This window comes from Augochlora pura, chromosome 7, assembly GCF_028453695.1.
Source record: "Augochlora pura isolate Apur16 chromosome 7, APUR_v2.2.1, whole genome shotgun sequence".
In the NCBI taxonomy this organism is placed as follows: domain Eukaryota; kingdom Metazoa; phylum Arthropoda; class Insecta; order Hymenoptera; family Halictidae; genus Augochlora; species Augochlora pura.
In genome coordinates this window covers 19,229,048-19,253,283 of record NC_135778.1, presented here as the reverse complement: position 1 = coordinate 19,253,283, position 24,236 = coordinate 19,229,048, and the positions used below count along the sequence as shown (strand labels likewise).

At 32.5% G+C, this 24,236-nt stretch overlaps 2 protein-coding genes across 8 annotated transcripts in view; both read right to left on the bottom strand.

Moving 5' to 3' along the window:
* Frl (formin-like protein) overlaps nt 1–24,236 on the bottom strand; it is a 102,389-nt gene that overhangs the window by 16,620 nt on the left and 61,533 nt on the right. For 6 of the 7 annotated variants that reach the window (XR_013494648.1, XR_013494650.1, XR_013494649.1 and 3 more), the window contains exons 3-5: nt 5,521–5,607; nt 4,566–4,672; nt 1,795–1,934 (exon numbers count right to left, since the gene is read on the bottom strand). Coding sequence is in view for 4 of the 7 variants with exons in the window: in XM_078188059.1 (XP_078044185.1) it covers nt 1,795–1,934; nt 4,566–4,672; nt 5,521–5,607 (334 nt within the window). In the remaining 3 variants the exon portion in view is untranslated. The remainder of the gene's footprint in view (nt 1–1,794; nt 1,935–4,565; nt 4,673–5,520; nt 5,608–24,236) is intronic. The other variant, XM_078188061.1, reaches the window with a different exon arrangement.
* LOC144473822 (uncharacterized) lies at nt 11,087–17,874 on the bottom strand. Its single transcript, XM_078188066.1, has 3 exons — nt 17,314–17,874; nt 17,119–17,219; nt 11,087–12,418 (listed from the first exon to the last, which is right to left on the bottom strand). The coding sequence occupies exons 1-3, from the start codon at nt 17,543–17,545 to the stop codon at nt 11,912–11,914; spliced, it is 840 nt and encodes a 279-aa protein (XP_078044192.1). The 5' UTR covers nt 17,546–17,874; the 3' UTR covers nt 11,087–11,911.

The window sequence follows — 24,236 nt, the reverse complement described above, 5'->3', positions numbered from 1 at the left end:
GGATGGTGACTGGGGATGAAACATGGGTCACATACGAGAACAACAAGCGACAAAGATCATGGTCCAAGCGTGGTAAGCCGGCACAAACGATCGCCAAGCCCGGATTAACGATAAAGAAGGTTTTACTGTGTGTTTGGTGAGATTGGAAGGGAATCCTCCATTATGAGCTGCTCCCATCGGGCCAATCACTCAATTCGGACATATCCTGTCAACAACTGACCAGATTGAAGCAGGCGATCGACGAGAAGCGTCAAGAATTGGCCAATAGGAAGGGTGTTGTTTTCCATCAAGACAACGCCAGGCCGCACACATTTTTAACGACGCGCCAGAAGCTCCGAGAGCTTGGATGGGAGGTTATATCGCACCCGCCGTATAGCCCAGACCTGGCACCAAGCGGTTATCACCTGTTCTAGCATTTGCAAAATTTTCTTGATGATAAAAAACTGGCCTCAAGAGTGGCTTGTGAAAATGAGCTGGTCAAGTTTTTGTACTAAAAGGGACGAGGATTTCTTCGATCGTGGTATTATGAAATTGCCTTCAAAATGGACAAAAGTTTCCGAACAAAATGGCGCATATTTCATCTAAATCGGATCATTCTAACTTTATTAATTTCATCGTCGAAGTAAAGAGAAAAAACGCTCGGAACTTTTTACTTCACCTAATATTATTATTGAGGATCAATAACACTGTTATATTATCTCGATTTCATAAATGTGATCTAATGCAGGAATGAGTATCTTCTATTTATCTATTTAACTCCCGCTATTTGAAGTCTATGCAGAGAGTTGTGCTTTCGTATAAAGATTTGCAATTTCATACTCTTTCGTACTCTCAAGCTTAACCCTTTGGATTACAGTGAAATATATTATATATTATAGTATAATATTGTATTACAGTAGCTGTGTGCATTAGACATTTAATAATTACAATAATGTAAATACATAATAATTTATATATTTTAATGAAATAATAATGTCATACAACAAACATAAATTTTCTTTGTCGTCTATGAATTTAATATCAACAAAGTGGTCCTCAGAAACATAGTTGTGACAGAAATCGTAAGTTATAAACTTTTTCTAAAATTTGTATCAAATCAATGTTTTTTTTACTAAATTATGGATAAAAAGCATAATTCTGTTTTCAGCGTTACAGTAATTATTTTAGAATTGCTAGTGATCTGAGAAAACTCTCCGAGTGCAAAGAATTTTTCCATTTTGTGTTTGGTGCAGCGATGAAACTAACGTTTGATTAGTTCTTTGACTGGTTTTCCATTCACATAAATTAGCACGGGGTTTCATAGAGCGACGTAATATTATATAATAGACTGACGTAACATTATAAATTATGCGAATAGAGATTGAGGTATATTAAGGGTCTTTCAACAAGAACCGCCGATAGGTTTTTTGCAAATAAAATGCGCCTATAGTTAAAGAATGGGAGAGATTTTTATTGTGACTTTTCATTTTATTTTGATTGTGACAATTATGTATGAAATTATGTATGGAATACAATAATCCAGGAACTACCGACGAATTGAAAGATAACGTCCGACGATTAAAGAAATCGCGTGATTTCGCTAAATTTATAGAAAGGGAAATAGAGTGTAAAAAGAGTTTTGAGGGATCTTCTGGCCGATATTGTATTTCATACGAATCGTACCAAAAGTTGGGATAAAAAGTTGTCGAATTTCGTAAAATTTAAACCTAATTTATTTACAAGAAAATATCGGCGGCCCTCGTTGTAAGATCCATTATTTGGTTGTCACGGGCCAGCGAACCGATCTCCCCTTACCGGTTTGCAATTTTTCTTCGGAGCTTGTGTGACATTCTAAAAGTCGTTGCTCGTGCCTCATCATGAGCAATCTGAAGCTGAGGTAGTCTATCAGGGCGTCCAAGCCTTGGTTCTCTTCGTCGAGGAACTCCCTCACCCATCTGAAGTTTAGACGTGTTGTAAAGTTAATTTCGTTCGAAAGTTTCGTACGCGATAAAACTAATATTCGCCGTTTTGCATAACAGCTACTTTGAAATATACTATTAAACATAATATTGTATTCTATAATTAAGAATAATCAAGAATAATTATAGAATAGTATAATTATGCTATTATTTGATTATTCTTAATCGTAGGATATCTTAAGAATAATTAATAATAATGATAACATAATTATACTATTCTATAATTAATAACAATCAAGAATAATTCTAGCATAATTATACTATTCTATAATTATTCTTAACCATTCTTAATCGTAGGATATCATAACTAAATGAACAATATTATCACTAACTATCTTTTAAATATAAAGCTTCCATCCTACATTAATTTTTATGTTATATTTTTTGAAATACTGTATACTATTTTTTAAGATATAAAGTTTCTAGTCCTAATTTATTTGTATATTATATTTGTCGGTTGTTGAGTGATATAAGAAAAATGCATGCGATTGACGGAATAAAAAGTTAATCTAAAGGATCGATGAATTCTAGATAAAAATTCAACAAGAAAATTATAAATTCAATTTTAATAGAAAAATGTTGTAAAAATGTTTGTAATTCAATGTTAAAATTATGCCGCAACAACATTTCGAATCTAAATTAAAAGCGTATTTCTAGTCCCGTTTTATTCGATTTGTAAATAATATTGAATAAAATTACATGTCTCGAAGTTTACAAGCGAAACATTTCTTCAAAAACCTTTTCAAATTTTTCTCAGTCGAAAACTTTTGTTAAAACGTACTAATTTTGTTCCCCGACTTTCACGCGACTATATCTTTGCTTGAACAGTGACAAATGAGCGTCACGAAACAATGAGAGCAAACACCGTTTGGACAAATCGATAGACTGAACTGTGCGCTTTGCGGTAATACAATACACGAACATAATCAGACAAGTATACATATTTATCTTAAAACAGACGTCAAAGGTTAAAGTGACGAACTTCACAAATATTTTTGTCAACGACGCAAAGTTTTATCAATCGAGATGCAATAGATATTTATTTATCTTCGAAATTAAGTACGCTCGCGTTTTTCTTTGTCTTCTTAGGTTAGAAACTAGTGTGTTAATGTAATATGCGGCTTCTTTTTATGTTAAAAACGATATGATTGGATAGAAATATTAATAATTTATCATTTGAACGTAAAACGAGAGTAATACGAATTTTACAACTCTTATTACGATGACTTTAATATTATATTTTATTGTTCTTGTACAAAATTAGCACTTTACCGACCGGTAACCTGCGAATCGGTTGTCGTGGCAACCAATAATTTGCTACCTATTATTAAGGTATTATTAATTAATTTTTTAAATATTACATACTTTTTGCAATGAATAAAAGTAATAAAACAAATAACGTAAAAATTGTTTAATGCTAATATTATGAAAATATAAAAATGTCGGTAGAGTGTTAAAATTTAAGTCATTTTTTTTTATTCTTCTTCCTTGAATTTGTAATAATCAATTATATGTCTTCTCTAATAAATATCTTCAATAATTCTTTTTTATAAGACTACAATCGTCCTTCAGCATAGGTGCAATTTTTCATAAACTACTCAATTACATTTGTCGAATAAATGATTAAATATCAGATTTTCCTCGCTCTACTGATTTTTATGTTTATCTCTCTCCATTTGTTCTTATTCTTATACGGAATAAGTTATTCGTTTCTGATAGTCCTATTATAATTGTCGGCGCAAAATAATGCAAATTTATTAACTATTATATAAAACTAATGAATTAAATAATAAAATTAACTTTAATATAAGTTTAATATAAACTTATATTAAAATTAACTATTAATAGATTCTAGAGGTGTACTTCTCTTTACGCGAAGTGGCTATGAAATTATCGAATGTATTTTCAGTCGAGCAAACTGAAACAATTGAATTCTGAAAGCCTTAAATATATCCGCTATTGCACAGTGCGTAAAATGTAACAATTAATTACTGAAAGAATCGTTAATGCATTCGTCACAATTTAATGTATTTTACATGCTAATTACTAGTCATTTGTTCAGTATGCAGTATGAGTGTAAAATACTGTTTAGTATACTTTAAATACGAAATTGAACCAAAGTTTGAACTGTTTTAGTCTGCAACTAAAAAACTTCTGTTTTGACTAGAAAATTTTTAAAAGACAACACCTCGAGATATCTTGAAGTTTATTTTGCATCATAGTGACGTATATAATTTTTTTCTGCGAAAAACTGTTACACTGAAAAAAAATCCAACGAAAGACGACTTCAAGAAGACTAATAAAGATTTTTATGGAATTAAATAGTATGTATATAATTTTTACATGTGAAAGGGAAAATGAAAAATCAAGAATTTTTGATGATTCGACACAATTGAATCGGAGAACATCAATCCAGAACATAGCGAGCGATCTTAAAGAATTTGTAAAATATTAATTTCTCATTTTATATTTTCTGCAAACACAGTATCAACATTTTCGAAAGTATCATTTTGTCAAAAAATTCTTCGATTCGTTCAGGCTATGCGCTGTCTCAAAATCCTCGAACAAGTTCCGTAGTTACGGAGGAGACCATCATTTCGAACTTACTCTATGTGATTCGTTCGCAAAGAGATTTCCAAATCCCGAAGTACTTGTGTCGACGTTGACTCCCCGACTATCTTTCTTTTCTGGAAAAACGCAAGGAAACGATACGTCTATATAATCGTTAGTATCCGTTGTTCAGTTTCGTCGAGCGAAAAACGAACCAAAAATAAACGATTCTTTCACATCTCAAGAACAAAAGCATTTTCTCAGTGTATACAGGATGTCTTAAAATTATGTCCCTTTCCGAGAAATTAGAGGTTTCTGAGATCATTTGAAGTAACTTTTTCCTTAGCGCAAATGCAATTCGCGACTTTGTTTACGAGTTATTAACGAAAAACTGTGACCAATAAGAGATGCCAGCTGATCTCACCTCTCATTGGTCACCGTATTTCGTTAATAACTCGTAAACAAAGTCGCGGATTGCATTTGCGCTAAGGAAAAAATTGCTTCAAATTGCCTCAGGAATTTGTTTCTCGGAAGTAACACATTTATTGAACATCCTATACATTAATATGAATATAGTGAATCATCGATGGTTATTATAAGATACAATTCGACTGCAACCGAAAAAATTTGCGATCAAAGACTCGTAATTCGAATATTATTTTATATACAGTACGATGCAGTAGAATCAAAATTATCTATGGTTATAAATAAAAAATGATTGAACTACTAATTTTGTACTAATTTTGTTGTAGCATTTGTTTTAAATATGGAATTTTTTGTCATTAGATTTTTCGTACTAAACGACAACGAAGATGTTCTTTTACGTTGTTCGTCTAAGATTTATTATCGCACAAAAAATTCGATTTCCTTCGGTTGCGTTACGAGCTACACTCACTATATGCATGATCATAATCTTGAGGCTTTGGTTTGATTCGATTCGCGCCGTAACATAAAAGAGACGAAAAGTTGAACTCATAAAAATTTGTACGAAAAGCTTCGGTGGTAAACATACTCGATGGCTTCGCGACGCTTTCGGGTCCAGGTAGGTACGTAATTTTGCTAGGTAATGTGACGGTGGATCCTTGGCTTGCACTCTTTCCTGAAAACAAAAATACGTGACACATTGTTTATATTCTAATAGCAAAAGTATTTATTAAGTATTACAATTTTATAACAATAGAATAAAGTAACAGAATATTTTAAAAAGGTAAAGCTTATAAAAATATTTTTTCTGTCATATCACTTATTAATAATACTGTATATTTATATTATAAATATATAATACACAATTATTTGTTCTACAAATTATTATTTTAGTTAATTACCGAATTTACGTTTCTAAATTCCAAGACATTGTTGTAACTTTGTAATAACGTTTCTATCCGCCATGAGCAGCAATATTGTTAGAACATTTGAATATTCAATATTATTTTAATGATTTTAGTGAGCGTTGTGTGAGTGTTTCGTGGATGTGTTCATTTCATACGTTTCTCACAGATTAGATAATGGGACCTTCGATTAGCAGAGAAAATATAGAACTTGTGCAAATAAAATGATAATCGTTGCAAATTAGATAACGTAATGAAAAATCAGTGCTATAAAAATAGAAATGTGAACACATGCACGAATAGTACGAACACGATTAATAACAAACTATATTGTTCAGATACCGAAACTATGTGAATTTAGTATGGCATTTAAATTATGTAGATAAATATACGAATTCTCCCGAGGGCAATTTTGTAGGTGATGCATTAAGCTAGTATCGATTAAATAAACAATGATAATGTGGCTATCGCCTCCCCAAATTAGTAGAACAAAGTTTTACTGCCCTGTTAGAATTTACGAGTGAAGTGTTATCGCAGTGCACAACCACCCCAATACCAATAACTTTGTATTATTCTTAGTTACGAACAGCGTGCTGCGATACGGCTTTGCAATATAAAATCTGACAAATGGCACGAAGCATTCGGCATGAAAATTACTCTGTTTCATTGTTCTAAAACAATTTCGTCATGAACGTCAGAAATTTTAAACATCAACGATTAGTACAATTTAAGAAAGTAAAAAACTTGTTAAATATTTCAGAATTTAATATTAATATTATTTTAATGTTATTTTAACATTATTTTAATATTATTTTAATATTATTTTAACATTGTTTTAACAAATTTAATATTTACGTTTGATAGAAGTAATTTGTACTTTCTATATATTGTATTGTTCACTGTACATCAGTTTAATCATACATCAGTTATATCATTAGATATAAATCTTATTAAATATTTATTTATTTGTTACGTGATTAATCGGACACAGACATTTAATACCGATTTTAATCATTATATTATTATATATTATATTATTATTATATTATTATATGATATTAAAACATAATATAAGTGTATTGCGTTGCTCGTTTTACCGAAAACTTTAAATAATTAATTAACATGCTTACATCACGTTCTAATTATCTAAAATTATATTTTATACGGATTTGAAAGGAACGAGTTTTCAGAAGGCGCGGCGTTTCGAAGAAACTTCAAAGCGGGGCAGTCACGTGCGTGAAATTAGCCAAATTAATGCTGTCGGCATGCACAGAAACGCGTACGCGCATATATCCTTTTAGGAAACCTTGAAATATTGTTTCGCATCGTACGAACGTGTAGCGCTCCGTCTATTAATTAAAACTCTTCGGTATATTCATTAGAAAACACAGGAATTAACACGTTCATGCTTTACAACATTGTACAATATCGGTATGATCTCTTTATGTAAAACGACCACGTTCAGCTCTGTTAGCGGCAAATTAATTTTACGGAACGGAGCAACGAGCAGCACTGTAGTAGTTGCAACAATAAAAAAAATAGCTAACTAACTTTTTATTTTCTTTTTTATTATGTATACTGTTTTGTTGTAATCAATGTGATATTTCAGTTGACGTTAACAGAAATTAGTAATACATATTGCACTTATATTCCAATTATATTATTAATTATATTAATTATATTCCATTGTAACATTAGAACATTATAAAACTAGGCTGCAGATTTTACACACTTTTAAAAGAAGTTATTAAATCGTGAAATGAATTTATCGAATATCTTTGTATCAAGTATAACTTACTAAAATTATTAAAAGAGGAAAGACAATTCTATAAAATAATATATTAATATAATATATTACTATAATAATTATAATAAAAGTCTTTATTATAATAATGATTTCCAAGGGAAATTTCCATCCAGAAATAAATTGTCAGAATTGATCGTAAATCAGGGACATCATGTACCATATTTATAGTTGCACAAAAAGAATGAAATATTAATGTTCACACAGTTTATTAGTGTATGACTTTTACTAAATACATTTACCGATATAAAAGGACTAATTTAAAAAAATAATTTATAATTTCCTGAAACAATGTTCGGTAACAATTTAGATACCAAGTGATATCGAAAATATGTACTGTATTTGCTAAATAAATCACGTGGTTTAAGACATTAATAAATGAATAAATAAGTAACGAGGAGCATCTCGTTTCAATTACTTTAAAGTCTTCAATAGCGTTTGTTCAGATACTTCCGCAATCTACTTGTTACGAGTTGATCACGTCATTACGGTGCAAGGGGTTAACGTTGTGTGCACATATAATGCACGCCGATTCTTTATTCGTTATCATTGTTACATATCATTAAACCTCTGTATCTAGCTTCTCTTATAGCTTTTTTACGACTGTAATTCAAACAATTTGCATATCTGTTTTCAAATAGTCTGGGGCACATTCGCTTATTTATTTATTCTGCAAAAATGTTAAGAAATTTTGTCATACAAAATACCGTATTTCCAACAATTCGATTTTTCGAATTTTATTCTTTTGTTATATTTTTTGTTATATTAGTATAATAATATTATATCAGTATATTGCTTTGTAACAGTGGCAAGTTTAGATTTATTTGAACTGTTGGCCATTACTAATGTAAAATAAATAAAATAAAGATAAACATTGTCTGAATTTGTTGCTAAAATGAGGAGTGACTTAGAAGATTCGTTTAGTTTCTAATCATTTTCGTAGTTCGAAAGTACTATACTGGTAGTTACAAATGCTTTGAATCATTTTACCGTTACAAATTAGAGATAGTCATTTTTATGAGATATTCATAAAGATCTGCTATCTAATTATAATGTAACAATGAATACGAAAATTGTGTTTGAAAATTTCGAACAAACATTTTTCTAGTACCGGGTATCACAAAAATAGACGTTTATAAACATTTATATCTAATAACCAAAAACGAAATTGCCATATCGCTTTCACTTTTCACAAAGTTTGAGTATTTGATAAACCGTTCAATATTTAACAAAAATATAGTATCACGCGAAAACTAAGAACGTTACGAAGATTTAATTGGTTTTGAAAGATAGAAGAGAACAGTATCAACATTTATAATATTTTATATTTTTAAGCAGTATTAAACGATAATATAAGTTAAAAGAAAAAAACGAGTAATGCATTTACTACGCAAAGTATTTGCATATTTACGAGGAGTTCTTTATCTGACGCGAAAACTAACCATCACATCCAATTCTGTAGGCATTTCTAAAGAGGTTAGAATCAAGGAAATGTGTCGGAACGGTTTTGCATTCGTACAGGTCGAGAAAATATCTGTCGGCGACGCGTACGCGTCGCTTTGCCGCCAAACGGCCTCGCCCATCGCGCCTCGCCAGTGCCGTAACTACGCGTCATAGACACCACTAGTGCCAGCTAATACATACAATATTGGGTATATAATACATACTCGTGTATTGGGTTGGGGAATAAGTTCGTAGCGTTTATAAATGTGTTAACAGTTGCAAGTGCCTAGTAAAATGTGCCAATACTTTTGTCCGGCACTGTATGTCGAAGAGCATTGCGCGACCACGCATCCAATCATGCTAGCAAGCATAATGAGGCTATTCCCAATCCGAGCCCATGCGATCACAATTCTGTAGCAGTTGAAAGCAAGTACGTGCATCGATCGCGACGACGAACGCATCGATATTTAAGTCGAAAATTTTCATAGACAAATTCTAATTTATTATTTCGTATACGAAATTATCAGTCTCAAACATTAAGTTTAACCCTCTGCACTTGAATGGTGATTCTGAGGCACCACTAAAATTGTTACAGCACGTTCCAAAATAATTTTTATATTCTGAAAAATTAAATTTCAAAAATTACTAAAGGTGCAACTATTGTTGCACGAGTTACAAAATTCAATTACATATGCATAAAATACATTTTAATTATATAAAATGAAAATGCTGTATGTTAGAAAAGTTATTTTGGAATTACAGTTAAAATGGCTTCGAGTGCAAAGGGTTAAATTGAGAAACAAAAAAAGTGGAGACTGTGTGCTGTGGAATTTTGATTTATTTTCACGGAAAAAATAGTTGGATCGAACATCCATTTCATCGATGTTACAGTATTTCCTGTATTTCCCTCGAGCCTGTGATCTCAAACCTGCTTGTGGCGAGACTGGGGTAATAGGCATTATGCTGGATAGCCTACTATAAATTGAGGATAATACTAAACTGTTGCCTCTCCGAGTTTAGGATTTATAGGATATTTCAGAAACGGGAGTAATATCAAATATTGGATACTTTAACGTACCAGTCAAATTTACTTTATTTGCCATTAAAAGTGAAGAATCATTTTTGCTGTGAAATGGCAAACTATAAATATATGTATTAAAGAAATATAGAAGAATGTATCAGTATTTTCTATAAAAATATATAAGTATATTTATAAATACTTACATTTTAAATATACTAACACGTATAAACATATCTATTGATTTTACACAAAGTATTTTATACTTTCGTTCATTTATACTTGCACTCCTACAGTCAGTCCCATAAGTATTCGTACCCTCGTTGATTATAAAAGAAATCTGTTGAAATCAAGGAATGTGAGTAAAATCAATATATTTTTGTTATTAGTTAATAAATTACGTTATAATTTGGTATAAATAAACTTTATACACGTGTCCATTCGTAATAAAAAGTTTATTGCAAAATTCTCGTTGGTAACGGAAACATGGTAAAAATAAGTGCATATCGTGTTGCAATAATAATAAGAGACAATCTTTAACCACTAATTTTTACAAGACATCGCGAGGAACAAAATCGAGACTCTTAAAATTGTATAACTTTCTTAAAAATTTACTAAGAAACCTATAACGAGAATATTAAAAATTTGTTTCATACATCTCGTTAACTTACCGTGGTGCGAATAATTGCATTAAATAACTTTTACATTTTTAGTGACATCTAAACAAAAACGTCAATTTTATCGAGATTTTATTTATAAACTTATAATTCCTAAATAGATTTAATGTTATTGTAAAGTTATTTCTAAGTTTTATACTTTTATATACATTCGTTATAGATTAAATAAATTTAATATTTCTACAATTATTCTTCTAATATTTTTATATTAGAAATTATAGGAAATATAAATATACAAATATAGATTTTTTTTATTTCTCTTTAAATATAAAACAAAATGTAAAAGTTATTTTTCTATGGGGACTGTACAAATATAATGTATAGTTGTTTTTTTATAGGAGTATTTTTTATAGTGCTGTGAATAATCGTTAACTCAAGGTAAATTTATATTTTCTATCATTTCTAATATAGAAATACAGAAAAATGATATTTTGTAAAATTTTCATCTAGACATCAGTAACATTTGTAAATTGTTAAAGTTACCTTGAGTCAACCGATTTCGATGACATTTTCAGCATAAGTTACGGAGATGTACAAAGCGCATTTTTTAAAATTTTCTTTATAGGCTCAGATTAAAGAATTAAAAACGGCGAGTTTTTAATTTTTTCCTAACATTCCTATTACTCGAATTGGCTTTCTGTTATCCGAGGCGCATATCAGATTACACATTTATATACAATGTATACTTGAACGAAAAGTTTCAAAACATTTAAACGATTAAAAAATTAGCACTCTATCAAATGTACAATTATATTATTCAAGTCAAGTATACGTGGAATTTTATCAAAATATCTTTCACGATTTAACGCACGTTAATCCGCGTTACCTCGGATAATCGAGATTCCATTGAAACGGCAAAATTAACCCTTTGCACTCGAGTGGCGACCAAAATTATTTTTATCAAAGCTTAGATTTCAAAAATTGTTAAAAGTGTAACTGCTATATGTGTCACAAATGGAAATACTATAAGGAGAAAAATGATTTTCGATTTGCAGTTGAAGCGGCTTCGAGTGCAAAGGGTTAAAAAATAGTGTTTTTAGTCATTATCTGGTAGATCAGTCCTTTCGTCATCTACGTTGCCTCAGTTTCGCTGCTCGCTGTATTTGAAGCGACGCCGCTCCTCGGGCGTGCATTCATTTTCGACATTTGCGATTAGCGCGCGCCGCGGTGCTCGCGTAGTCCGGGACGGATGGCGGTTCGATCAACGCGGGCGTGCAAAGTCCCGCAGAGTGCGGGTCCTCTTCGGGGGCTAGGTGTTGCTGGGCCCGCCTCATATCGGCGTCGAAAATAATATTATTGATAGCGTGTTTCACGTGGGCCAGCGTCCGGGCGTCGTATTTCCGTAATTCGTTCGCGACGTGCTGGCCGAACGTGAAGTAAGGATCCGTATTGATCACGTCCATTCTTTCTTGCAGCATTGTGAAAAGTTTCTCAAACGTCTGACCTTCGTCGCTAGGCGATGAGGTTATCCGCCTTTTCCTCTTAATTGATATCGGCTGCACCTTCATCGACTCGGAACAGTTCGTTTGCGGCGCATTGTAACTGGTCCCGGCGTGCATTTCGTCAACTGTTTCAATCAGGACTTCTGCATGCGCAATATCCATTCCATTTTGTTCGTCCATCGACACATCTGTTTCTGTCTAGAACGAGCAAAATACAGGGGTAGAGGAGCCAATTACTGTTGCCGGACTTTAGCAGTTTTTCGCTACTGAAAACAACTTTAACGATTTCATTGACGCTTCTTAAGAACTTAATGGCAAATTTTAATTTTTCTTTCGTCGATGTCTTTCTCGTGAAATAAATATCAAATCTTCCTTCGGTATTGAGGGAAGGTAAATAAAGTTCTGGAACCAGTTACTGTGTGCCTATAATCTACAAACATCAGTTACTGTCATCCTTTCCAGAATGGCGAGCCTCGATAAGAGTAAACGATATAAATTTAATATCTGACTTATATCTATGACGAGTATATTCGTCATGATCATTTGCTCTTTAAATTGCAATTTTTGCGAAATCTGAAATATATTCATCATTTTTAGATGTTCTGAATATTTATTTTTAGGTTAATATTAATAATAATAATTTAGTTTTTAAAAATAGATGTTAATAAACAAGTTAATTATACTACAATCAATATTTTATTTGAAAAATTTTTGTTTAAAACATTTTCAAATTTTTCTTCTTTTTATTAATTTTTTTTTTTATTTGTTTCTCTTATAATCTCTTTTTCTTTTGTTCCACAGGTTGTCTATTAAATGCACTTAGATTTAGATAAAATTTTCTTATATAAAAATGTACGATATAATAAGTCATTGAAAAGTTCCCATTGGAGATGTCTGCTTTAATAAAATTTTATATTTGTGGGTATTCCACTTTAAAATATAATTACGTAGTACTATTCTGTGCGCAGTAAAAAGACCACTGAAATTGAAACTGAAAACTAAAATTGAAATAAATCACTACCGTTCTTCTTTTCCGTAATCGTAATACGTCTACATAATAAATTGAGATTGTGATATTTTACTGAATATTGATTTTCATTAATTCAGTATTGTCTTAAGCTTCTTTATAAACCTTACAAAAAATTTGGCAAATTCTATATTAAGAAATTGAAATAATTTTTGTCATACTTTCATAACTTCCACTTTTTAAATATTAAATTTTAACTGATAAATGATTATTTGAACTTAACTGAAAAATATATCTGAAGTTAACTGATATAAATCCGTAATCGATTACGTTTAAAAATGAACTAAAGGCACAGTAATTGGCTGTGCCACAGTAACTGGCTCACTATCCTAGTCTTCGTTTCTCTACAAAAATTATTGGATATTCCTTCTGAAAGCGAGATTTATACACAATTTTCTGTTCAACAATTACTCGATGCTCGGATGGTTTGTTGTTGATTAGGAGCTTGCAAATCGATTGTCTACACGTAACGTTAGGTACAGATGATATGCATGTGTTATTAAACACTTTCTTATCGTAATACTGTTTGTTTTAGATAATTTTTTATCGGGCGATTTAAAACACCAGAAATAGACATTAAACGTTTACAAAAAAAAGCTGATACAACGAGACTACACTAATTGGTAGAGAAATTAAATTAAATGGTCAATTAATGAAATTATTAACTGTTAGTCTCTTGGGGGAATTTTGAATGAAGCTTTTATTTATTATAATCCATTTATGTCCATTTTCTTCATAATTCAATATTTTTCTTTGGTTATAATTTATAAGATCGCACACAGAAGATTTTATATCATCCAATAAATATTTCTTGCAAGTAAAAATATTATTATAAACCGCATCTATAGAAAAATATTATTATAAATTTCATCTATAAAAAAATATTTCTTTATATTCTAGCCTATGGGTATGTATACTCTACACCATATAATTAAACTGCAGATTTCGTGTATTTCTGACAAAAATATTCACTGCGATTTAAAACTCTAGACTAAAAAAAGAATGGAAAATTATTTTCGTTTCGTTAAAATGTTTATAGAAAGGTAGAAATTCCAAAATGTTCTCTATGACTTATAATTATTACGGACAACTTTTATTTTGTATAAAATTCTGCAGGCTTATTACGCTTATTATTATAAGACACAGAATTAGACAAATTAGACAAATTATGTTATTATTATAAAATCAATGACAAAAAATTCACATAAAGTGAAACAGTGAACTTAAAACTTTTATTCAAATATGACTCGTAATAGATTGTTAATAGAAGTTTAAATAAAAATCTTAAATTATACGCATTGTGCTTGAAAAAAGTCATGCTATTCCATATTTCCATTTTTGCACGTTTTCTAATAAATGGTTCACGTATGGACTATATATGTTATTTCCAAAAAAGCAAGCATCGCAAGCACGATTTTTATGTTATATACAGTATATGAAAACGAAACCTTGAAAGAAAGGCAGCGTCAAAATTGATTTGTCTAATCGAATAAACTTATATTTTTAAACAAAAGAATTGAATTTTCCTTCTTATTTTGAATCCGCGATTACCTAGTTGCCCACCCAATATTATACAAATTAAGTACGATTAAATACTGTTGACAAGAGGAACACTAATATGAAATCGCTTGGATTAAAGAAAAATTGTGATTTATTCATTTTTACGAATAAATATAGAAAATTGTGAAGTATCCGTGTGAAAAATGGTGAAAAGAAAGTGTTTCTCAATACCTTTATAAAGTGGAGGACCGTAACTTATTACGAACCAAGCGAAGTTGCGCTAATTATTGTTTTGAGATTCGTAAGAGATACCGAAGGCACCAGCTCGTAAAGTCAAATGTAAAAGTAAAGGAACGGCGAGTTCGTCATGCATTGAGAAGGATAGGCTCGAAAGCAAAAGAGACGAGAAAAGGCAACTTTCGATCGAAACGACGAATTTTCAAAAGCGATTCGTCGAAAGAACGTATGAAGAATCGTTGAATAAGAAACATCGAAACAGTCGATGATTGGAAACGGGTCGCACGGTTTGTCGAAGCTGAAATACATCGCTTTGTATCGGATGAAAGATCGTGGCACTGGGAGTCGAACAGGAGTACTGAATAATTTATCTGGCGTTAAACAAAGAATAAAATTCGGGGACAGATCGATTATGTGCCGGCTGTGATTTACGCGTAACGGAGTTTAATACAAATTCATGATACGCCGGGGGTGCCATGTTCGAATATTTTGCGAGAAGATGTGTCGGTAATTGCAACAAACAATAGTTAGTGTTTTAACAAAGTGGAAATCCGAAACATACTTTTCAAGGACAGCACATTGTAATAAATTGTGACTTTCACAGAAGAAAATACGACATTTATATCAAATGACATATATAAAATAGATAATAAATGACGACTGTTATTAAATTTTTACTGCAAAATTCATTACGTTGATTCATATTTTAGCGAATATTAAGGTCGAACCTTTTTGTCATACCGACGAATGACAAGTGATTGCATTGACAATAATAGATTTGAGGACGACTTAATTATATAGAAGAACTAGTAAATAAAAAAAAAATTTAGTCACATGTGACATGTGCCTGTATTTCATCGAGCTTATCAATTAGTAAATGATTGACTTGCAGAATAAACATTTTATTGTAATAGCTTAATTATTAAGAATGAGAATTTTGTAATTAATTGTAAAAATGAGATTAGAAAAATTGGAAAATCCTCTGCTGGGTAATCCCCACAGATGCAGTTACAAACAATGATAATATTAAAAGAATTTTAATTTTATCTTACATAAAAATTGTCTAGTTGTTATTTAGTGTAGCGTACAATAATATAGGCTTGCATTGGAAATTAATAATTTTGTGCATCAAAATTGAATGATATTCGTAGTATGCAAGTTACTCATCTTGTATATTTATTTATAAAATTATACAAATTCCATAATAAATAATTACTCTTCATTAATCTTCACGAATCATTTATACAATGGAATTAAACTTTTAAATTTTATCTAAATTTTATTACGAATAATTACAAAAGGTGAGTAAAGCCGTTAATTTTATTTGCAAAAGATAATTGATCGATTAATTTTTAGTGCCCGTCTAAACAGCTATACAACGTTACGTACCATTACTAATTGCATCAATTGATTTCAACTAGCAAATTAAATTCTCAATCATTATTGAACTTTCTAAACGACGCAACAAAGTAGAATTGAGAAAACGTACATTCATAAATATTTCTTATTACGATGTTGATATAAAGTTTTTTAACTGTACTCTGCACTACAAATGAATTAAACATAAAAGGAAGTTAATTAAAATCGCGAAGAAACTTTTCTTCGTACAATCTTCCATTATTTATAAATAATTATTGACGATTTTCTATAATTTTTAAAAGTGATCCAACACTTAAAATTTCAAAGAATAATTTCAGATGAATAATATAATATAATATAATATAATATAATATAATATAATATAATATAATATAATATAATATAATATAATATAATAATAATAATTATCAGACTGCAGGTTCAGTAACTAAAATAAAATATGAAGCTGCAAGAACAATCTATTAGTATTGTTACACATGTTAAAATTATTAAAGGAGACAATGTATTTTCATTAATTTTTGCATCGTTTTGGGCAATTTGTATTTTGCACAAGCATCCGCAGTTCAATAATAATTGATGTATAGCAACATATCGCAGCCGTATTTCAAATACCACGAGCAACGAGTGACATTACCGACCGAGCAATTTCTAAGTTTAAGGGATGCAAGATTCGAGACGTTCCAGCGATATATTTGGGCAAGAAAACCTTATTAGAAATTCCGTATACTATTATTACAACAGTAGAAGAACTTACTTTGGTCAACACTTCCATAGTTTGATTGCTGTTGTCCCGATCGGACAGAAAGTTGAAACAATCGAAAGCGAACCATTTCGACACATAAATGTCTCCCTTCCCTGCGAGTAGAACAAACGCGATTGTGGAGATAAGTGGCTTAAGACAGGACGTTTAAGGTCGACGGAGCTCCGGGTGCCCGTAATTAATACGTACCTGATCGAGTGATCAGACTCTTTTTTTGCCGGGATTTTTCTCTACGGTAGGTGCCCATCAGCGATTTCATTTTGTTTTTGAGTTCGGCAACAGGTAAGTTCAAGATCGAACTTATTTCACGCCAGGAGCTTTCCCTTATCGCGCTGTTGTGATAATCGTAGTGTTTCGGGTCCCACAACGACCGGTGCCTCTTGTAAACCTCGATGAAGATTTTACACTTCTCGTTGTCCATGTTCGGGAGCGAAGCGTGTGCGTGCTATGGAGGCCGGGACTGCTTCAGCAGAGCCGTTCGAACAGAACAAGCAGATCGCAGTGAGGCAGCCCGAAGCACGATGGAAACCCGACTGGCAGCGACTCGACTCGATTCGAGGCAGACTCGGGACGAGGCAAACATGGAGGCGCGACAGGTATCTACGTCACGAGCCGTGCCTCGCGAGGCAGTCCGACGTTCAGCGGTGGGGTCGAGCGAGCTCCGAGCAGCGAGCAACCAGAAATTATCAACGAAAGCGTGGTGTCCGCGGCATTCGTTCTATTCATCTTCCGATGAAACAACTTGGGATAATTCAGCGACAGGGTCCAGTCTCTTGTGAGTTTCGACGACGAATTATTAGGTTTATAGCTCAGATTTAAAGCGCTGTTTTGGCTTTTCTTGACAGCCTTTTTACCATTTTTCCTCGTCGAGTGCAATAAATTTAATTTCCTTTTTATGCGATTTCATTCGATTTCACACAGTTATATACCGTAATATTTTTGGTTATATTCAAGGTGGTAATTTTTTGTTTATATTCAAGATATATTTTTCTGTGTCTTACGTAACCTGACATAACCTGACTTTTCTTGCACGATTTCTTCTAGGCATCTACCGTGAGAGTTACAGACACCGACCAGAAACAAAAAGTGCTGGGTTCACAGATTAGGATAAAATTAAAAGCATCGCTTGATTAGCTTTGAATGTTCTTTTATTTTAATTATTGTAACTTAGCGATTGGGTCGAGCATCGACCAAATAGAAGATAAGCAGTGTTATTGTTGGTATATAAAAAAGTACAGAAAAATAGATTTGGCAGTTTGAATGAGCTTTAAACAAGTACGTTTTCAAAATCGCCATCCTGATCAAATTTAGAGTTTAGTCTCTTCTTTAATTATCAAGATTTAAAAATGATTTATGTATTGAGCTATTGACCAGCTAAGAATTTTACCAAAATATTTGTATGAGAATATTCATACATCTAACTTCGATTTGTCGATTTCTAATTTTGTATTTGTCGATACTAAATTCTCTTATGTCTTCGGAGTTCTGAGATTACTTAATGAAAGAGTAGAATGAATAAATTCGATATCGTGCCGCGTACTTAGTCAGAGAAGAATTGTCAATTACCTTTGTCTACTGCATACAAAATTGTACACAGCACAGTAAACAATTGTTTTCGTGCTTCATCAGTAGACTATGGATTTTTATGCAAATAATTATGCAAGTAATTATGTGTGTATATTGTATGCAAATAATTAAATCATGTTTCGAAATAATTTTAATAAACGCAAAATTGACGTATTTAATTTCTTTAATCTTTACGCTATTTTCAATTGTAACTATTGCATTTAACCGTGAATTTAATCTCTATTTGGGTTATGTTTCTTCTTTCGTCTATACTGATTTTGAACAGGATTCTTAATTTTGCTAACACTTATAATAACGATGTTGGCTTTTTCTTTAAATTAATTCTTAATTTTGTAATGAATTTAAAAATCAACTACATTTACAAAGTTATCAACAGCAAGCTTGCTCAGTATGCCTTGTTTTAAACATTTGTATTGATATTGTTTTCACTTTTATTTTCGTTATTATTATTCTATTTTTATTATTACTATTAGTATTGTTATTTCGTATTTTTTAAGATGAATTGGAGAGACATCTAGTTCGTTAAATTACATAACGTTAAATAAAATATTTTGTAAGAAATTCAGCATCATGTTATCGAAAAGAAGAAGTCAAAATTTATTGCGTCTGAGTCCTAGAAAAGCATTTTTTCATTGCACGATGAGCTAGACAGTCTCGGTAATGTTCTGAATGTTTTTCACGGTAGTTCCTTTCGCACCTTTCCGAGTTTCGTAGAGCATGACACGACACGAACGAATCCTGCCTTCGTTTCATTCGAAAACCTTCGCTTGCAATGTAAACACTGCCGAGGCACAAAAACAAGCTGTTGTAACGGCAACAAAATATTCGCACTTTTCACGCACCGCGTAGTCTACAGAAGGTCTAGAATCGTTTTTATTCGCACATCTCGCGTTTCAGTTCGTCAACACAGAATGGACAACAAAGGAGCAGAATTTATAATTAATTCTGAGCTGTTCCAAACCGTAAACTTCGGTAAATGACAAACCTTTGTTCCATTCATATCACGAAAGGGATCTGTTATTACACGATGGAATTACACGAATTTTTAAATAGACTCAGTAATCACGACGAACGTAGAATGTATGGTGTTAACCGTGAAAGTGAAATTGACCGTGATCTAGTGATATTTAACTTCTTAGGCACGGCTGGATTTTGCGCAAATTACTAAATTACTATTTTTTCTTAATATATATTTTTACCGTATATCTCTGTATTCATTAGAATATAATTGAATTAGCACAACTCTGTACACCAGCGTAGATTAATGATTTTCATTCAAACTTGCTATACTAATTTATTGCAGTGTCAGCAGTAGTGATCTATTTATGTAATACCTTTTACCTTCGATTTATTATATTATTATGTATATATTATATTATATTGTATTGTTATATTATACCTTCTCACTTTAGTTAAGTAACCTAATATGTACATTTTGCAACGATTTATTCGCAGACTGGTCACTAATCTTCATTTCCATTATGTAGAAATATCTACTACATCTCTATAATGCATTGTGCAGTAAAATTCAATTGTTGTTTTCCTGTTTTATATATAAAAGAAACATGTCGTCACATTTTTACAAGATTTTAATAACGACGATAACATTCTCTTAATTCATAACTTAATTTTCGTCTCCCTAGTTATTAATAGACTGCAGGTGTTCATGTACCATAGAATAGTCTGCATTAGTCGTAAAAAATAAGAGTCAAAGAAGTTTGTTTTTGTATTTAATTATTCTAATAAGTTGAAATTAATATATCGCTATTCTTTAATTTTGAATCTTTTCACTGTTATAAGTTTCATCCAGTCATATTTAGCATAAATGCATCAAATCCTCTGTGTAGTTATTAATATTTTGATCTCTGTCTTGGAGCCATGAAATTTGGATTTTGTTTACAGTTTTACAATAATGCCTACCCTACACGTAGACCCTAATGTGTGTTTTTAATGTCTCGTCAATTCAGGTTGACAATGATGTATTAAATTTCTAATGATTCGAATGGACGAACTCGGAAGTACTTCAATTGTTGCAAACAATTTGAAAAGAAGGCATCTAGAAAAGTGACTTCATTTGATAAGTCGCGATTATATTGATTGCAGCTGCCGCGTTTCAGATTCCCTGGAGACACAATCATTGTGCAACATTTATTGTAACAACTCTCGCTGTGAGAATTACTTCTATCAAATCATTCTACTGTTCATTATCCCTCGTCGACTAGAACAAATAAAACGAGGCATGTAATGGATTTTAAAACAATTAAGCAGATCCTGGTCTATGTAGCAATTGTCGCCGAGTTACACGTATTAGTCAGCCACGGATTTTATGGTTGATGTTTTAAAATTTTCACAAACGAAATCACTTTACGACTACCATACTTAACGAATCTCGACTCGACGAACGGAAAACACGTGCAACAGACCTACAGTACCGTTGCACGGACAACCATTCATAAATATTACTGTAACGAAGAAGACGACACAAACCAGAACTTTCTACCAAATTCCCCACTCCTCATTCCAAGTTTCTTGCGACACACCCACATCCAATCAAAAACGCTTCATTTCCTCTGCCAAAAATACCCTCCACCAATCAACGGAAAACCGAGGTGACAACAGACCGAACACGACGAACGAAAGATAGATCAAAGCAAACAGTCAAACATAACGCATTCATACTAAAAACGAAATTATAACTCGACATAAGAAATTCGAACACATTCAGAAATCGCGAACATTATACCTGTACAGTGTTGTAAATAATGTGTAAATAGAAGCAACCAAGCGTCTGTATCACTACTGCATTGTACCAAACGCGTACACACAAGTTGGTCTTACAAGCCGGATCAACAACCGCGCACACAATATTTACATAATATTATTCATGACAAATGCGAAACAATGTTTTATTTTTCACGTGTGCCCAAGAACTTTTTTCGAAAATCATCAAAATATAAATTCCCTTTCAGCAATCGAATAAAAACAAGTTTACAATTTTTAAGTACTCAAATGACATGTACAGTTGAGAATTATTGTGCGTTTAGAAACCAAATCCAGCTTCGAATAAAAATAGGTGAACGCCAGTAGAAAAAGAAACGACACGATCTCCTAGAAAGATCTAAATTCGTGAGAACATTGCAGGCTTCTGATCTAAAATTCCCATGCACCATGAAACCTTAGATTCAGGTTCGGGAGCGAATGCGTTGTGTCGCAAGATTCTACCGATAAATCACAATTGAAATGAGAAACTGCGCGAGATGAACGAAACATTAGCAAGTCAAAAGCGCGCGGAACAGTTACCGACTCATCTCGTGGAATGCGTCGCAGGGAGGAGTGACTTAGAATTGTGCACGGAGAAAGTGTTGCAGCTAGTGAAAGAGGAGAGGATGCGGAGAAGGGGCAAATAAATGAGAACGATAAAGGGGGATTCGTTCGTGCGATGCTAATCCGCATGCGAGCCGTTTTCGCTGGAACCCGATAAACGCGCGCTTACACGGCGCAGGACCGCTTTTATTCTCCGTTCATCTTTCCCAGCCGGTTGCATTTTGCCGAATGCACTTTATGGGAAACAGCATCTAAAATATGGTAATTAACGGATTTTTATCCGAAAACAGGTTCCCTCTTTCTTTAATCATTTTGATAGATCCAAATATTGGGGTATCCCATAAGTCCCTTCTCTTTCTTTTATGCGAAATGAATACGCGATATTTGTTGATTAAGGTGGATTTATTATGTTATATATGAACCGTTCTGTTCTATAACCTTCTTCCATCTCTCAGGAAGCCTCATTATGCCCCCTTTCCAAAATTCTTGAAGCTTTTTTTTCAAAATATTCATCTAGGTGCGTTTTTATTTCGCTTATGGATTTGAAAGATGTACCACGCAGAGAATTTTTTAAGGAGAGGAATGAGTGATAATCGGATGGAGCAAGGTCTGGGGAGCTAGGAGGATGAGGTAGAACGTCCCAATAAAACTGTAATAATTTTTGCATTACTGTCAACGCAACATACGGTCTTGCGTTGTCGCGATGGAAAACGACGCCTCGTCGGTTCGCCAATTCTGGCCGTCGTTCTGCTATGGCGGCTTTTTAATTGATCCAGTTGATTTCAATATTTGTGAGCATTGATCGTATCACCTTGAGGAAGGTGCTCGTAGTACACTACACCTTTCCAGTCCCACCAAATGTACAAAGGAACCTTCTTCGGATGAAATCCAGGCTTCGCAACAGTTGAAAGTCTATTTTCCTTAGACCAAGTGCGTTTTAGATGCACAATTTCGTGTAAAATCTGTGTCTCGTCTCCAGTGACAAGTCCCTTTAAGAAAGGATCCCTTTCATGTCGCTGGAAAAGCAAATCGCACGTAGAAACGCGGTTCCTAAGGCCGGTCTCTGTCAATAGGTGTGGAACCCAAACTTCATATCGATTCGCATATCCCATCCTGATTAAATGATTATGTACCGTTGTCTTGGGAATATTAGTGGCATACACTATCTCACGCACACTATATTGCGGATTTTCAGTGAGCACAGTCTTGATAATGTCCGTATCCGTCGTTGCTGGTCGGCCGCTGCGGTCTTCATCTTTCAACTCGAAATTACCAGCTCTAAAGTTTTTAAACCAATCGTGGAAGGTCCTAATAGTCGTAGTACCACTCCCGTAAACGGTGCAACTCTCGTCTGCAGTGTCCTTTGCACTATTGCCTTTTTTAAAGCAATGAAGCTAAACATGTCGCAAATGCTTCTTTTGGCTCTCCATATTGAACGGCGCAGAAAAAATGTTAAGAGAGACTTTGTCACCAACGAAACGTACTTTGAAATAGCTCTGGGACGACTGAAACCGATGCCATAAACGGCTAAGAGATAAGCCTGCATATTTATATAAATACAGCCACTTAGAGTCACTCGTAGCGTAGAGCGGAAGAAACTTATAGGGCAACCTAATACACATCCAGATACATTGCAATTCGACAATTTCTGTAATCTTTCTACTGTTTTAAATTGTAACCAACCAATAGTGCCATAAATGCATAAAATTCGCAGTCTAGTAATTAGGCATAAAGGATTACCTCTCGTCGGCTTTCAGAGCATTTAAATACAGCGACTCGTATTAATATGTAGACACCTTTTATTGGTTCATTTAATATAAAATGCATGAATCTTATAGTAAAATTATAAAATGAAGTATGCATTTTGTACTTAATGACTTAATAAAATAGAATAAATTCTTTTAAATTGAACGAAATGACTTGAATTTTTTGATGTTGAGCTTACTATACAATGACTAATATATTTTTATTTTAATTTTGTTATATGGCTATTAAAGTAGTTGATGTCGACGTGCCCCTAAAATTGGTATAGAGACTCGTGTTAATGTTTTTAGTTTTCTATTAAATAAATTGATAAAATATTGTTAATAAAATATTATTACTAACACATGTGACATACACGCATGGATTAGAAGCTATTTGATACTATTCGATGAAAAGAATTTCAAGCGCAATTTAATGTGATATATTCTCAACGTTTA